Source organism: Ursus arctos, unplaced genomic scaffold (assembly GCF_023065955.2).
Source record: "Ursus arctos isolate Adak ecotype North America unplaced genomic scaffold, UrsArc2.0 scaffold_36, whole genome shotgun sequence".
NCBI classification, from domain to species: Eukaryota; Metazoa; Chordata; class Mammalia; order Carnivora; family Ursidae; genus Ursus; species Ursus arctos.
Genome location: NW_026623050.1, coordinates 7,202,172 through 7,216,591, shown reverse-complemented (window position 1 = coordinate 7,216,591; position 14,420 = coordinate 7,202,172). Strand labels below are relative to the sequence as shown.

Here is a 14,420-nt window from a genome sequence, read left to right as displayed (position 1 = left end):
CAACATAAGTGATTTAACATCTCTATACATTATATTGTGCTCCCAAGTGTAGCTATGATCTGTCACCATACAACACTATTATAATATTGACTGTATTCCTTGTGCTGGGCCTTTTATTCCAATGATTTACTCATTCCATAACTGGAAGCCTGTATCTCCCACTCCCTTTCTCCCATTTTGCCCAACCCCCGTTACCCTCTTCCCCTCTTGATAACCATCAAGTTTGTTCTCTCTTCAGGTCTGATTCTGCTTTTTGTTTGTTTTTTAGATTCTGCATATGAGTGAAATCATGTGGTATTTGTCTTTTTCAATCTGACTTATTTCACTGAGCATGATACCCTGTAGGTTCATCCATGTCACAAATGGGAGGAGCTCATATACATGCGTACGGGTGTGTACGTGCACGTGCGCCACATTTTCATCCATTCACCAGTCAGTAGACACTTAGGTTGCTTCTGTATCTTGTCTGTTGTAAATAATGCTGCGGTAACCATGAGTGCATGTATCTCTCTCTCTCTCTCTCTCTCTTTTTTTTAACATTTTATTTATTTGTCAGAGAGCACAAGCAGGGGGAGCGGCAGTCAGAGAGAGATGCAGGCACCCCACCGAACAAGGAGCCCAGTGTGGGGCTCGATACCAGAACCCTGTGATCGTGACCTGAGCCGAAGGCAGCTGGCTAACCGACTGAGCCACCCAGGCGCCCCGCACATACCTCTTTGAATTAGTCTTTTTATTTTCTTTGGGTAGATACCCAGTAGTGGAATTATTGGATATGATTTTCCCACTTTTAATTTTTTGAGGAACCTCCATACTGTTTTCAAGAGTGGCTGTACCAATTTGCATTCCCCCCAACAGTGCATGAGGATTCCTTTTCCTCTACATCCTCACCAACACCTGTTATTTCTTGTGTTTTTGACACTAGCCATTCTGACAGGTGTAAGGCGATATCTCGTTGTAGTTGATTTGCATTTTCCTGATGATTAGTGATGTCGAGCATCTTTCCATATGTCTGTTGGCCGTCTGGATGTCTTTTGGGAAAGTGTCTATTTAGGTACTCTGCCTATTTTTTTAATCATCTTGTTTGTTTTTTGTTGTTGAGTTTTACAAGTTCTTAACGTATTTTGGATATTAACCCCTCTTTGGATATATAATTTGCAAATATCCTGTCCCATTCTGTAGGTTGTCTTTTTGTTTTGTCGATGGTTTCTTTCACTGTGCAAAAGCTTTTTATTTTGAAGTAGTCCAGTAGTTTATTTTTGCTTTTGTTTCCCTTGCCTTAGGAGACATATCTAGAAAAATGTTGCTATGGCTCATGTCAGAGAGATTACTGTCTCTCTTCTCTTCTAAGATTTTTATGGTTTTAGGTCTCAAATTTAGGTTTTTAATCCATTTTGTTTGTGGTGGTAGAAAGTGGTCCAGTTTCATTCTCGTGTATGTGGCGGGTCCAGTTTTCCCAGCACCATTTATTGAAGAGACTGTCTTTTCCCCATTTTGTATTCTTGCCTCCTTTGACATAGATTAATTGGCTATATAAGCATGGGTTTATTTCTGAGTTCTCTGTTCTGTGTTGAAATTATTTGTTTGTTTGTTTGTTTATTTATTTATTTTAAAGTAAGCTCTATGCCCAACACGGGGCTTGAACTCATGACACTGAGATCAAGAGTCACATGCTCTACCAACTGAGCCAGCTCGGCGTCTCTTATTTCTGGGTTCTCTGTTCTGTTCCACAGATCAGTGTGTCTGTTTCTGCACCGGCACTGTACTGTTTTGATCGCTGCAGCTTTGTAGGATACCTTGGAATCTGAAATTGTGATACTTCCAGCTTTGGTTTTCTTTCTCAAGATTGCTTTGGCTACTTGGGGTCTTTTGTGGTTCCGTACAGATTTTAGTGTTGTTTCTTTTAGTTCTGTGAAAAATGCTGTTGATACTTTGGTAGGGATTGTAATACTTGGTCTTTTTTTTAGATTGAAGTAAAACATATATGGGAAAGTTCATAGATTTTAACTATATAGCTCAAAGAATGCTCATATAATTTTGACCATTGACAGGGGACCTCATGATAGTTCTCCATGTCACTCTTCTGTCCTAGTTTCGGTTCTTGAACTGGCTGTAATCTAGGAAGGAGATTCAACAGTGGACTGTTTAATTTTATATTCATATTTATCCATTAGTAATAAGTGAGACAAAATCAATGTGAGCTTTGGGGGTCAGTTTAAATGCAGTGTTTGAAAGAATCTCTGCCTGGACAGAAAAAAAAAAATCGATCATTCATATGTTAGGAATCTGACAATGTAGGCATTATCCATAATATTGTCAACCTCTATTAGCGGGAGATATAAAGAGTGAAAAGACTTGAAAGATAGGAGAATTGGGATGGCTAGTGACTCTCTGAACCAGATAGAAGACCAAAAGCCAGAATAACAGGTATCAAAACCTTATTAAATCTGAGGACCTATTGGTAAAAGAAATACGGTTTCTTTCTTATTGATGACTTCCATGCAGAGCCCTTTCTGCAGTTAATTGTATCTCTCAAATATGTGTCAGTTCCAAACAAATAGTCTGGTGGAAATTCAGAAGCATGAAGCGTTTTCCTTGTTTTCAGCAGTTTACCATGTACATAGCTGATGAACCCATTTTGTTTTGAAGTAAGGAAATAATTCACCTGGAGATACTGAATCTTTATTGGTCTTTTTGTGGGATGAACACCATATTTAGGATCTGTGGTTTTTCTCTGGCTCAGCTTTTTGTAGTGAAGGTGATGTGAAGGCAGGCTTAGAGCACAGACGAGCCCTTGTAAGCCTCCCTGTCTTTGCCTGCTTCAGTTGCAGCAGTACCAGTACTACAGTGCAGGCCTGCTCTCCACATACGACCCCTTCTATGAGCAACAACGGCACCTACTTGGACCTAAAAAAAAGAGATTCAAGGAGGAAAAGAAACTTAAAGGTGAGCATACTGACCTGCCTTCTATAGTTCCTCATTCTTAGTTTCAGGGTTGTGCGTAGCCTTTTGGTACATTTGGACTTTGAACATAATCCATGTATTAGAAACTTGCTTTATCTGAGAAACCCTAGTCTTCCCTATCCAAGTAATATGGATTGTTAACCTTATTTCGTATTTGGTTTATGATCTTTTCTAGCATTATAAAGACGTAAGGACTATGGATTCCTAGCCAAAGGTTTAAGCCAATTAGTTTATTCCTTTTGTCTTCTGCACACTCTTCCAAATGTTGAAAATGTTCTGGGAGAGGAAGAAGTTGGTTATGCGCAGGGAAGTACGAAGAACAACCCGAAGTCTTGGGAATAAGTCATAATTGTTGCTGTATGTGGAACTTTTAAATAGATCACCGCTTGCTAATCTTGTGTAGTGTTTGTTTGCATGTTTGCCAGGAAGTGTGTTTTCCTCCCTTACTGAGCTCCAAACAGCTGGAAATCAGGAAGGAAGTAGGAAGGGAAAGTTTTAAACTATCTGTGCGAGACAGATTTTATTCCCCTGAAGGTATGAACTCTACTCAGAATTTCTGTTCAGCCTTCTTCCCTTTCTCCCACATCTGCTAGTTTATCTCTGTTTTCTCATCCTCCACACTCTCACCGCCAAATAAGTTTTTTATTCCGTGTATGATTTTCTCTTCATAGGTCATAATGTCCTATCAGCTCGTTTTTTTCTTTCTTTGTTATTTCTCCTTAATCACCTTACATTGCCGCCAAGTAGAAATGTTTCCTTCCTCTTGGCTATTACTTGAGTTCGTGGTACTTTGTAAGTCTCCCTTCCTGTTGTTGGGTTCGACAGAAATTCAGTTTTTAGATTTTATTTTGTGTTTCTCTTTCATGTAAACATAGGGAGTATCCAGTTTTCTTTTCCAAGGTAGTAAGATCTTCCTCTTGGAATATTCATAGTCCTGAATAGATAAAGAGATAAACATTGTCAGCCTCAGGTGGAAGGAGGAGAGAACCTTGAATTGTCTTAGAGCGAGGGATGGGCAGAAATGCAAGATTCTCAGTGTCTGTTTCCTTTGCAGCCAAGTTGAAAAAAGTGAAGAAAAAGAGGCGAAGGGATGAAGAGCTTTCCTCTGAAGAATCTCCTCGTTGCCACCACCATCAGACCAAAGTCTTTGCCAAGTTCTCTCATGATGCACCTCCTCCTGGCACCAAGAAGAAGCACTTATCCATTGAGCAGCTTAATGCTCGTCGCAGGAAAGTATGGCTCAGCATTGTGAAAAAGGAACTACCAAAGGTACGTGAGTGCCTCCAGCGTAGGGGATGGCAAGAGTATTTTGTCTCCCTGCCCTCTAAAGAGGAGCTGTGAGAGCTACATACCTTCACAGTGTTCAGAAAGGAAACTGATCTCTTGGAATTAAGATCTTGTTGAAGAATACTCTTGTCAATCAACTGTTTCCCTAGATTTTGGTGAGAATTTACAAGACAGTTGTTATATGATGTTCCTTGTCCAAAAAATGGAGGGAAACTTCTTTGAGAAAGGAAAGCAGTTTTCTTACTTATAGCAATAGAGATCTGACAGCAAATTGATAGGTGATAATAGAGGAAATTAAAATGAAATGGTAGAGTTATGTTTCTTGGAGAATCTAGAAATACTTGGATGTTACTGAGTAATCACAGGCATTAGGAAAAAATGTGAATGATGTAAGAGAAAGATATATAAGCATTCTTTTTGCTCTTTTAATTTGTTTGGTTTTGATAACATTTTATTTTGATATAACTTCAAGTTTGAAAGTTTCAGGAATTGTTAGAGGAATGTCCATATACCCTTTATTCAGTTACTCACCAGTTGTTTGCATTTTACTTAGTTAATAGCCTTATAAATTGTGTGCGATCCTAATAGAAAAATGAACAGGCTATTTTCTGAATTTAGAAAAGTTGATACTAACCTCAAGGAAAAAGTCAGTGTGTAAGAATTGCTGGAGAAACACTGAAAAAGCACAGTCAAACTCTAAAATATACTATAACCCTCTGTAATTAAAACAACGTAGTACTGCCATATGAATAGACAAATAGAACAGTAGAGTAGACTAATGCACTTTTTAATAAATTGTGCTGGAACAAATAGGTAGCCATTTGGAAAAAAATAAAATTAGATGTTTCTCACTCATATACTCTGAATGTATTAGGGTTCTCAATGTAAAAAATGAACCATACAAAGACTAGAAGAAAGCTATTACAATCCTATTTAATCTTGTCATAGGAAAAGTTTCTATGTGTGTCCCAGAGGCAATGAAAGAAAACATTGGTAAATTTGACTAAATACAAATAAATTTTTTATGACAAAAGACAACTGACAAAGTGGGAAAAGTTATTTACTTTGTATATCACAGTCAAAGGGCTATTATCTCTAATATATAAAAAAACTCTTAAAAATTGAGGGACACTTTTGACACAGGACCAGAGCATGGGGACACAGCTAGATCGCAGGATGTTAGGCGCAGGAGACCTTCCTAAAAGTAACTTTGTGAGAGAGGAATTTTAGTCATCACCGACTATGCTTGGAACTTCTGAGCCTGCAGCAGCAAATGCAGGTTTAAAGGAAAACACCAGAAGCATTCACAAAGGAAATGAACAATGTTCACTGAGAAACACTTGGCAGATTTGGAATTCTTGTTCAGGAAAAACCCCTACCCTGCTCCCAGCCTTAAGAAAGAAGTGGTTTGAACACTGGAGATACATCCCACAGTACTTTGGGTTTGGTTCAAGAACCGTAGAGCAAAACTCAAGAAAGCCAAACAACAGCAATGAGCTGTGGTGGAAGGTCCAGACCAGCTCTTCCAAGAGAAACATGGATGCACCTCCAGCATCCCCCAGTGGTGCCTGCCCTGCTTCCCTGTTATATACAGATCATCCAGTACGTTCCTTCCAACTCAGCATACGCTCCAATTTTAAGGCTCTCCCAGACCATTCTTTTGGCCACAAAATAGTCCATTTTGTCTGCTGGCAAGATCCTAACATCTACTCCCTTTGTCCCGTTATGGAATCTCAAATTCTTTCCACGAGCTTCACTGCTAATTCTTTTGGTTCTTCATCTCCACAAAGAACTTAATGAGAGAAACCAGACACAAAAGGTCCCATATTGTAATGATTTCAAATGATTCCCATACAAGAGACAGATATGAGATCTACACAATGTGGGTGCATTTCAAAAACATGCTCCGTGAAAGAAAAAAAACACAGAAGTGCCCTTGTGGTGGAATTGAGTGGAAAGAGGCACTAAGCAAACTTATTGTGATGGGGATGTTCCATGTTGTAATTAGGATGGCAGTAAGCTGCATGTATAAATTCATCTAAAGACACAGAACTGTCATACTATATTACGTACACTACAAAAAACAACCGTGACGGGATGGAGGTGTCAGCTAATGCTGTGGTGGTAATCATTCTGAAATGTATCAGATCAACATGTTGTACACCTTGCATTTGCAATGGTGTACGACAGCTGTGTCTCGGTAAAGCTGGAGAAATTTTTTAAATTACAAAAATCTCAATAAATGTATATAATGAAAAAAATCGAGGGACAAAGGACCACAGATTCAGTAGACAAAATGACATGAATAGAAATTCACAAAGAAAGTATAAAAATGGCCCTTGGGGCACCTGGGTGGCTCAGTCAGTTAAGTGGCTACCTTTGGCTCATGTTATGATCCCAGGGTCCTGGGATTGAGCTTCACATTGGGCTCCCCGCTCAGCGGAAAGCCTGCTTCTCCCTCTCCCTCTCCCTCTGCCTGCTGCTCCCCCTGCTGTGCTCTCTCTCTCTCAAATAAGTAAAATCTTTTTTTAAAAAAAATTGGCCTTCAAACATGAAAAAGGTTTAAAGTCTCTCGTAATTGGAGTAATCTAAATTAAAATAATACCTAGATACCATTTTGTACTTAACCACAGTGGCAAAAATTTTTAAATATGGTAACACATTCTGTCAAGGAGGCTGTGAGGAAGCGGGCACTTTCATACATTGCTGCTAGGAATGCAAATTTGACAGAACTCTTCTGGAGGGCAAGTTGGCAATACTTAACAATCTCCATATGCATTTACCTTTCAAACCAGCATTTCCGCTTCTAGAAATTACCCTGAGGCTAAATCTCTGGCAATACAAAAATACATGTAAACAGAGTTACTCATTGCAGCATTATTGTTACTATTTTAAAATTTATTTATTTATAATTTCTACACCCAAAGTGGAGCTCGAACTCACAATCCCAAAATCGAGAGTAGCAAGCTCTACTGAGCCAGCCAGGTGCCCCACAGCATTATATTTAATTGCAAAAGAAACAACTTAAGTACCTATATGTGGGGCTTGAATTGAACTATGGTAGATCTACACAGTGGATTATTATGCTGTAGTTAAAAAGAAATAATGAGGAAGGCCTTCTTGAGATGATGTGGAGTAATTTCTAGGACGTACTGTTAAGTGAGAAAAGCAAACAAAAACAGGTATCTGTAGTATTTACCTTTCATGTAAGCAAAAGAGGCATATAAGAAAATATATAAATAAATCCTCATTCATGCAAAAGAAATTCAGGAAGGGTAAACCAGAAATGTGGATTTTTTATAAGGGGCAGGTTGGAAAAACGTAGAAAGAAAGGGGGGAATGGACAGGTTAGCAGGGATGAGGGGGCAGTCTTTAAGTACATCTTTTATGTATAGGGCTGACTTTCAGAATCCTAGTAATGTTTCATGTACTCCTCACATACTCACATACTCCTATAGTAAAACCATTAAAACCAGCCAGGATGTGGGTGAAGAAGGAGGTTGAGGGGATATGTGGGCAAAGTTGAATAAAGACAGGAGCAAGTGCTTAACTGCATTAGAAATGAGTAACATAATCAAGTTGCAAGGAGTGGGGAAAGAAAAGGACTCATTGAAGTAACGGAGGAAATCAGTATTTTGACTGCATATGTAAGGCTAAAGACCAAAAGAACTATACATAAATGCTATGATTAGTATAGTGAGTGTTTCTTACAAAGGAGTAGGTTAGTAATTTTAGAACTACTTTAAATGAGCACTAGAATTGAACAAATAAATATGTTGTAGTTGACAGCCAGTTTGTGACTGTTGGGAATGCTAAAGTGAAGCCTTTGAAATTTGATTGGAATCAGAGCTATCAGTATAAATTCATGGGTTTTTATATATATACAGATAGATATGTACAGAAATATAGTTGTGTGTGCATGCATAGGTTAGTATGCATATATACTTACTTTTTAGCTCTGTTTGCTGAGAGTGCCTGGAAACAGTGACGCCCCAGTAACAGTGTGGGTATCTTGTGCCCAGGTCTTGATTTCTAAACACCTTTTATTCTCTAATAAAATGAACCAGAGCTCCTTGGAGAAGTAGTTTATACCAGAACTTGGCAGGGAAAATACAAGATGAGCCTTAAACATCTTGGAGTACCAGAAAGTAAGGAAGTGCTTAAAGAAATTTGAGTGTGTGGAATTGTCAAAAAAACACAGGGGCAACTTGAAGGAGCTCCTCATGGTCAAAGTTAGAATAATTGAGCACCAAAATTGATAATGATAATATTGGGGTACCTGGGTGGCTCAGTTGGTAAGCATCCACTCTTGATTTCAGATTAGGTCTTGATCTCAGCGTTTTGAGTTCAAGTCCTGCAATGGGCTCCACACTGGGCGTGTGGCTTACTTAAAGAAAAAAAAAAAAAGATAATACTGAATTTTAACACATAGATTTAAAGAAATACTTATGAGTCCATACGGTTTTAAATAAATAAGCAAATAGATAAGGTAGAAGGAACAACTCTTCCTGACAGTAGAATTCCAATTAATGAGTGCAGAAGAAAGGAAGTAGAGAGCCATCATTACACAAATACCACAGTGATAATTGTTGCAGACTGGATCCATTGATGTAGACTGAAATTAGAGGATGAAGGTTAGAAGAGAAGCAGTTTGCACAGACTAAAAGCATCTACTCAGCATACATATTAGCACAAAAAGAAAGATAGTAACTATTATGGTGAAAATTGGCAGAATCTACTTTACCCAAATGATCTAGGGAGTCCCTTGTAATATAAATGTTGACATCGTGAACTTGACGTGATGCATGAAGAACACATCATTTCTGTGGTATTCTTGCCAGAATGCATAACATCATTCCATTCATGAAAAAATACCAGAAAATCACAAATTTGGGGACATTCTACAGAGTAACTGATTGGTGCCTTTCAAAAGTGTTGAGGACATAAGAGAAAGATTGAAGAAATGAAACATACAGGAAGAGACTAAGGAGAAAAGCAACTAAATACATGGGATCCTGTTACCGGATGCTGGAACAGGAAGAGGATTTTAGTGGAAAAATTGTTGACACTCAAATAAGACTTGTAATTTAATATTTTACCAGTGTTATTTTCCTTTCTTAGTAATTGTATTCTAGTTATATAAGATGCTAAAACTAGGGAAAGCAGCAGGAGGGATGTAAAGAACCTCTATTATTTTTTGCAACTTTTTCTGTAAATTTAAAATTAGTTCAAAACAAGAAGTTTTAAAATAATATGAGAAGAATAATGCAAGGAACTTCCATGTAACTTTTACTCATAGTTAGCAATTGTTTGCTTCCTTTGCTTTGGTTATATAAATGCATGCTTTTTTTCCCTCCCCCATTTTGAGGGTTAGTTTGACACTTTGTACTGAACTTTGTAATAGTTCATTGTATGTTTCTTAAAAGGACATTCTCTCATACAGTACCACAGTGAAGTTATAAAAATTATTTTCTGGTCCACAGACCATATTCAGATTTCTTATCAGTTGGCTCTGTAACGTCCTTTATAGGTTTTTTTTTTTTTTTCTTGATTCAATCCAGGATCCAGTCTGACTCCGTGTTTCATTTCGTTGTCACCTCTCTTTGATCTCTGACACAGGGTGCCCTGTAAATCCGACATAGTATACCCCTGTTGTTTTGTACAGTGTTTCTGAATTTGGGTTCATGCGAGTCCTCATGATTAGATTTGGGTTATGCATTTGGGGCAGGATTACCAAAGGAGTGACGTGTCCTTCTTGGTATGACACATTAGGAAGCACATGACACGTGTGTCCCAGAATGATGATACTAGCTTTGAGCCCTTGGTGTGTAGGTGCTTCTCTACTGTATAATGGCTGTTTTTCTCCCCATACCAGTTGTAAGTATTTTTGGAGAGAAAGTTTAGATAGGAACATTTTTGATGGGAGAAGTAATGGGGAAACCCTCTTTGTACCTGGTGAAGAGGCTTCAGAATGATGCCCTTCCAGGGCACCTGGCTGGCTCAGTGTGTAGAGCACACGACTCTTAATCTCAGGATTGTGAGTTCAAGCCTCACATTGGGTGTAGAGATTACTTTAAAAAATAAAAATATTTTTTAAAAAATGATGCCCTTCTGATGATCAGGAATTCACTAGAAATATCTGAGATTCTTGTCTTTAAAGTGGCAGTAGCTAGCTGCTTAAGCAGTAGTAAAAGTTTTTTTTTTTTATAAAAAGCCTAGAAATTCCTATAAGCAGACAGTCTGAGGTGGGAATTTTATATAAATGGCATTTGGGCTGTCAGTAACTTTGTACCCACTGTTTCTTCAGAATTAGGGGGAGAGTTCTTTAACAGCCAGAGCATCACTCAGCTGTGCCTGTGCTGTGTCTTCTCCCATGTCAAGTGGATCATCCTGGGAAATCAGGTTTCTTTTATTAGGTTTTTTGTTTTAACTGAATTGCAAGACAAAATAAGCAGCTTGTGACTGGTTTGTTGGCTGCTGAATCATCTTGTGTTAGGTCTGCCTTGGAATTTTTTGTTTGAGAAGATGAAGCTTAAGTGTTGGCAGAAATGAAGAGTAGCAGCAGGTTTGTCCTGGTTGGAGGATAGACTCACAGACTGGGAGGCTAGTTTCCCTCTCTCCTAACAGGTTCTGTGTGTGAGTGACTACTATCGCAGCTTCTTTGCAGATTGGCTCTGGAAAGCAGTGTGTTTTAGTCAGGATGGTATACGTTGGGTATGTTGTTATACTTTCCTAGTCTACGTCAAGCCTAAAATATAACTGAAATTCTTTCCAGAAGGTTGCAGAAGACTCTATTTAAGGCGGCCACAGGACTAGCTTATTCTTCTTAATACTGCTCTAGTAGCTTTGCGTGGGGTTCTGAGTTGGGGCGTTTGGATGACTTTTTTTTTAACCCTCGAGGAATTGAGTAGAAGACCGTGTCAGTCTACATTACCTTATTTCAAAAGGACTCCTAAATGAAATAATTTGTTTTTAAATATTTTAGGCCAACAAGCAGAAAGCTTCAGCTCGTAACCTGTTTCTCACCAATAGCCGAAAGGTAAATTATAGTTTTGTATTTCCCATTTTATGTTGTGCTGGAACGTAATTTATGTTTGCTGCTCTTGTCTCTTGTGACCTGTTGATAATGAATCTAGTAGTACCTAAGAGGATTTCTGAATGTTCTCAATTTATTTTAAAAATAAAATTGCCGAGGCGCCTGGGTGGCTCAGTCGGTGAAGCGTCTGCCTTCGGCTCAGGTTGTGATCTCAGGGTCCTGGGATCGAGCCCCACATTGGGCTCCCTGCTCTGCTCGGGCCCTGCTTCTCCCTCTGCCTGTCACTCTGCCTACTTGTGATCCCTCTCTCTGTGTCAAATAAATAAATAAAATCTTTAAAAAAGAAAATAAAATTGCTCTCCTCACATTTCTGGTATTTGACCCTTTTTGGATGAGACCATAGCCTGCTCTGATTCCTTAAGCAGATCATGGAAGCTTCCTGTGCTCAGTCTCTTTATCTAAGAAATGATGATGTTAATATCGATACCTTCCTTCAGAGGGAAGTAGCACAGCTTCCTTTGAAAGCTGTGAGATCGGATGAGGTAATGTTGTTAGTTCTGTTTCCCTGGGCTGGTCACTCATCCTTAGTTTCCTCATCTGTAACATGAGGATGTTGATACTACCAACTTCATAGAGTTTTTGTGAAGAATAAATTAGTTAGGCTTAGAGTGGAGCGTAGCATATAATAAGCATTAATAACTATTACTATTAATGTGTGTGATAATACTCTAACTTCCCAGCACATCTCAGATCGTTACGCTCCCCCCCCCATCTACTAAGGCAGTATGTGTATATATTTCTCATTCCTTGTATTACCTCGGGGTTGGGTCTGGGTCTGGGTCACAGTACTGTGCGGGAACATTAATCACGTAGGAGGAGAAAGAGATGTGACCATAGGAATACTGTGTGCACTGAACAGACTGAGGAGTTCTGTAGTTTATAGTTCAGGGAGAACTGGCCCTGGTGTTGGGTCTTCTTCTTTGTGAGACTGCTGTTGTCATCTGCAGCTTGCCCACCAGTGCATGAAGGAGGTGCGTCGAGCTGCCTTGCAGGCCCAGAAGAACTGTAAGGAGACCTTGCCTCGTGCCCGCCGCCTCACCAAGGAGATGCTTCTGTACTGGAAGAAGTATGAGAAGGTGGAGAAGGAACACCGCAAACGCGCAGAGAAGGAGGCCTTGGAGCAGCGGAAATTGGATGAGGAGATGCGGGAGGTATGACAGTAGTATAAAATTTTGAAACCCTGATTGCTGCAGCCATATCCAGAGGTTGGTGTGTACTACGTAAGTTGCAAGTTAATCAATGAAATCATTGGAAAAACATTTTAAGACATAATTTTGAGGATAGTAATTGTAGTCCAATAAACCGATTCTGTTTTTATCCTTTCAGTAAGGCCCTCTTCCTGGCCTTCACCTCTCTTTTTCTATGCCAAGTTTTTCTGTTCTTTGTAGCCTTATTCCTCTGTATATTTCTTGAGGAGCAAAAAAAAGGAAAAAGAAGAGGGATAAACGAAACAAAAAGAAAACTGCTTACAGCTTATCTTGGCTTGGTTCCAGGCACTGGCTGCAGTTTCTTCCTTGTTGGAAGGACAGGGCTGGCTGCCAGATTTAGGGCCAGATAGGAACAATAGACCGCTAGTTCGGTTTTGAGACCCATCCCCCCACCTGCTTCACTGTTTTAACTTTCAGCCAGTACTCTTTAAACTCGATGTCAGCTAATGTAGGTGAGTAGATTGTTCAGGGAAGCAAGAAGAGAGGGTAGGAGAACGAAATCATTGTGTTGCCGTGGGCAAACCAGTTGGGATGTGTGGAAGGAAAGTTGAGGTCTGGAGGAAGGGAATCAGCGGATCGGTTAATGTTTCCTTTCAGGTATGGGTAGTACTCCTGTCAGAGCAGAGCTGTGGCTGTTTCTGAGCTCTTGATCTTCTGTCCTTTATCATGCCTTTGAGGATGAATATGGATTTTGCCCAGTTCTCTTAAGTCCTCTGGGTAACGTTTATCTTTGCATGCAAGATAGACATATTAGTGTGTTAGGAAACATTTGATGCTATCTGGAATACTTACTGAATTTAGAGGCATTTGAGAGTTAGTCACAGATCCTAAAGTTTTGCAAGCACCAGACTTCTAGTCTAGGTTTGTGAGACGTTCTCTCAATTTTGTCGATAGTTAACCAATGAGTTTCCTTCATGGTTATATTTATGTCTTTCTCCGATCTTTTGAAATAAAACTATTTGTGATGAAACTTGATTGTTCCTTTAATTTACCTGGTTCATTTGAACACGTAGTATTTGACTTTTTTTTAAGGTTAAAGCAGATATTACTGTTCTGTTTTAATTTGGAAAGGTTTTTTTGAAGTATGTTTGCTTTGCTAACATACTAAGCATAAACACCTGTATCCATTATGGAAAGTAACTCCATTTTCTGTTAAACTGTCTTTCAGATTTCCTACTCACTTGAACCTGGCTCAAGTACTGTAAAATCGTAAAGAGAGAGCATAGTTTTGCGTAACATTTTTTAGGACTGGTCTCCTTTCTTGGCTAACTTCCTTGTTATGTTTTTATTTTTAATTTGGGGAGGTATTGGATCAAGGATAAATCAGCTGTACCTCTTAAGAGTTTTATTGTAAACTAGTTCCTGCAGAGCAGTGACCGTGTGCGTGTGTGTATTTGATCTATAGTCATCCTTCGTAGATCATTATCACAGATGAACTATACACTGTTTTCAGGAGGATTTTCTTCCTTTGATTGGCTTCTCCTGCATTGACTTTTCAGAATAATTCATAGCTCCTAGTCACTTATTTTGACTTTTGGTGATGAAGAAGATCTTTTCACATGTTTACATTTTTTAAGATATTAAAGCTGTACACATGTATCTGCACCCAGGTTGTGGAATAAAATGCGTTGGTTGAGTTTAGTTGGTGTCTCAGTGCCACTCTAGGAAAATCATACAGTAAAGAAATAAGCATTTTAGACAGAAGCCTAATAGAGAACAGATTTCATATTGTAAATGAGAGCAAAGCCCATGTTATTATTAAATATAAGTAAAGGCTATTCTTTGCTTTTAGTACCCCTGACTTGATTATAATAAAATTGTGTGTTAGCAATTAACTACCTTTCCAAAGACAAAGAATTTGTAGAAGA

The 14,420-nt window shown here is 38.9% G+C and overlaps 1 protein-coding gene across 3 annotated transcripts in view; it reads left to right on the top strand.

Moving 5' to 3' along the window:
* INO80 (INO80 complex ATPase subunit) overlaps positions 1-14,420 on the top strand; it is a 128,966-nt gene that overhangs the window by 34,497 nt on the left and 80,049 nt on the right. For all 3 annotated transcript variants that reach the window (XM_026479989.4, XM_026479987.4, XM_026479988.4), the window contains 4 exons: positions 2,823-2,943; positions 4,016-4,230; positions 11,234-11,287; positions 12,292-12,495. In XM_026479989.4, the coding sequence (XP_026335774.1) occupies positions 2,823-2,943; positions 4,016-4,230; positions 11,234-11,287; positions 12,292-12,495 (594 nt within the window). The remainder of the gene's footprint in view (positions 1-2,822; positions 2,944-4,015; positions 4,231-11,233; positions 11,288-12,291; positions 12,496-14,420) is intronic.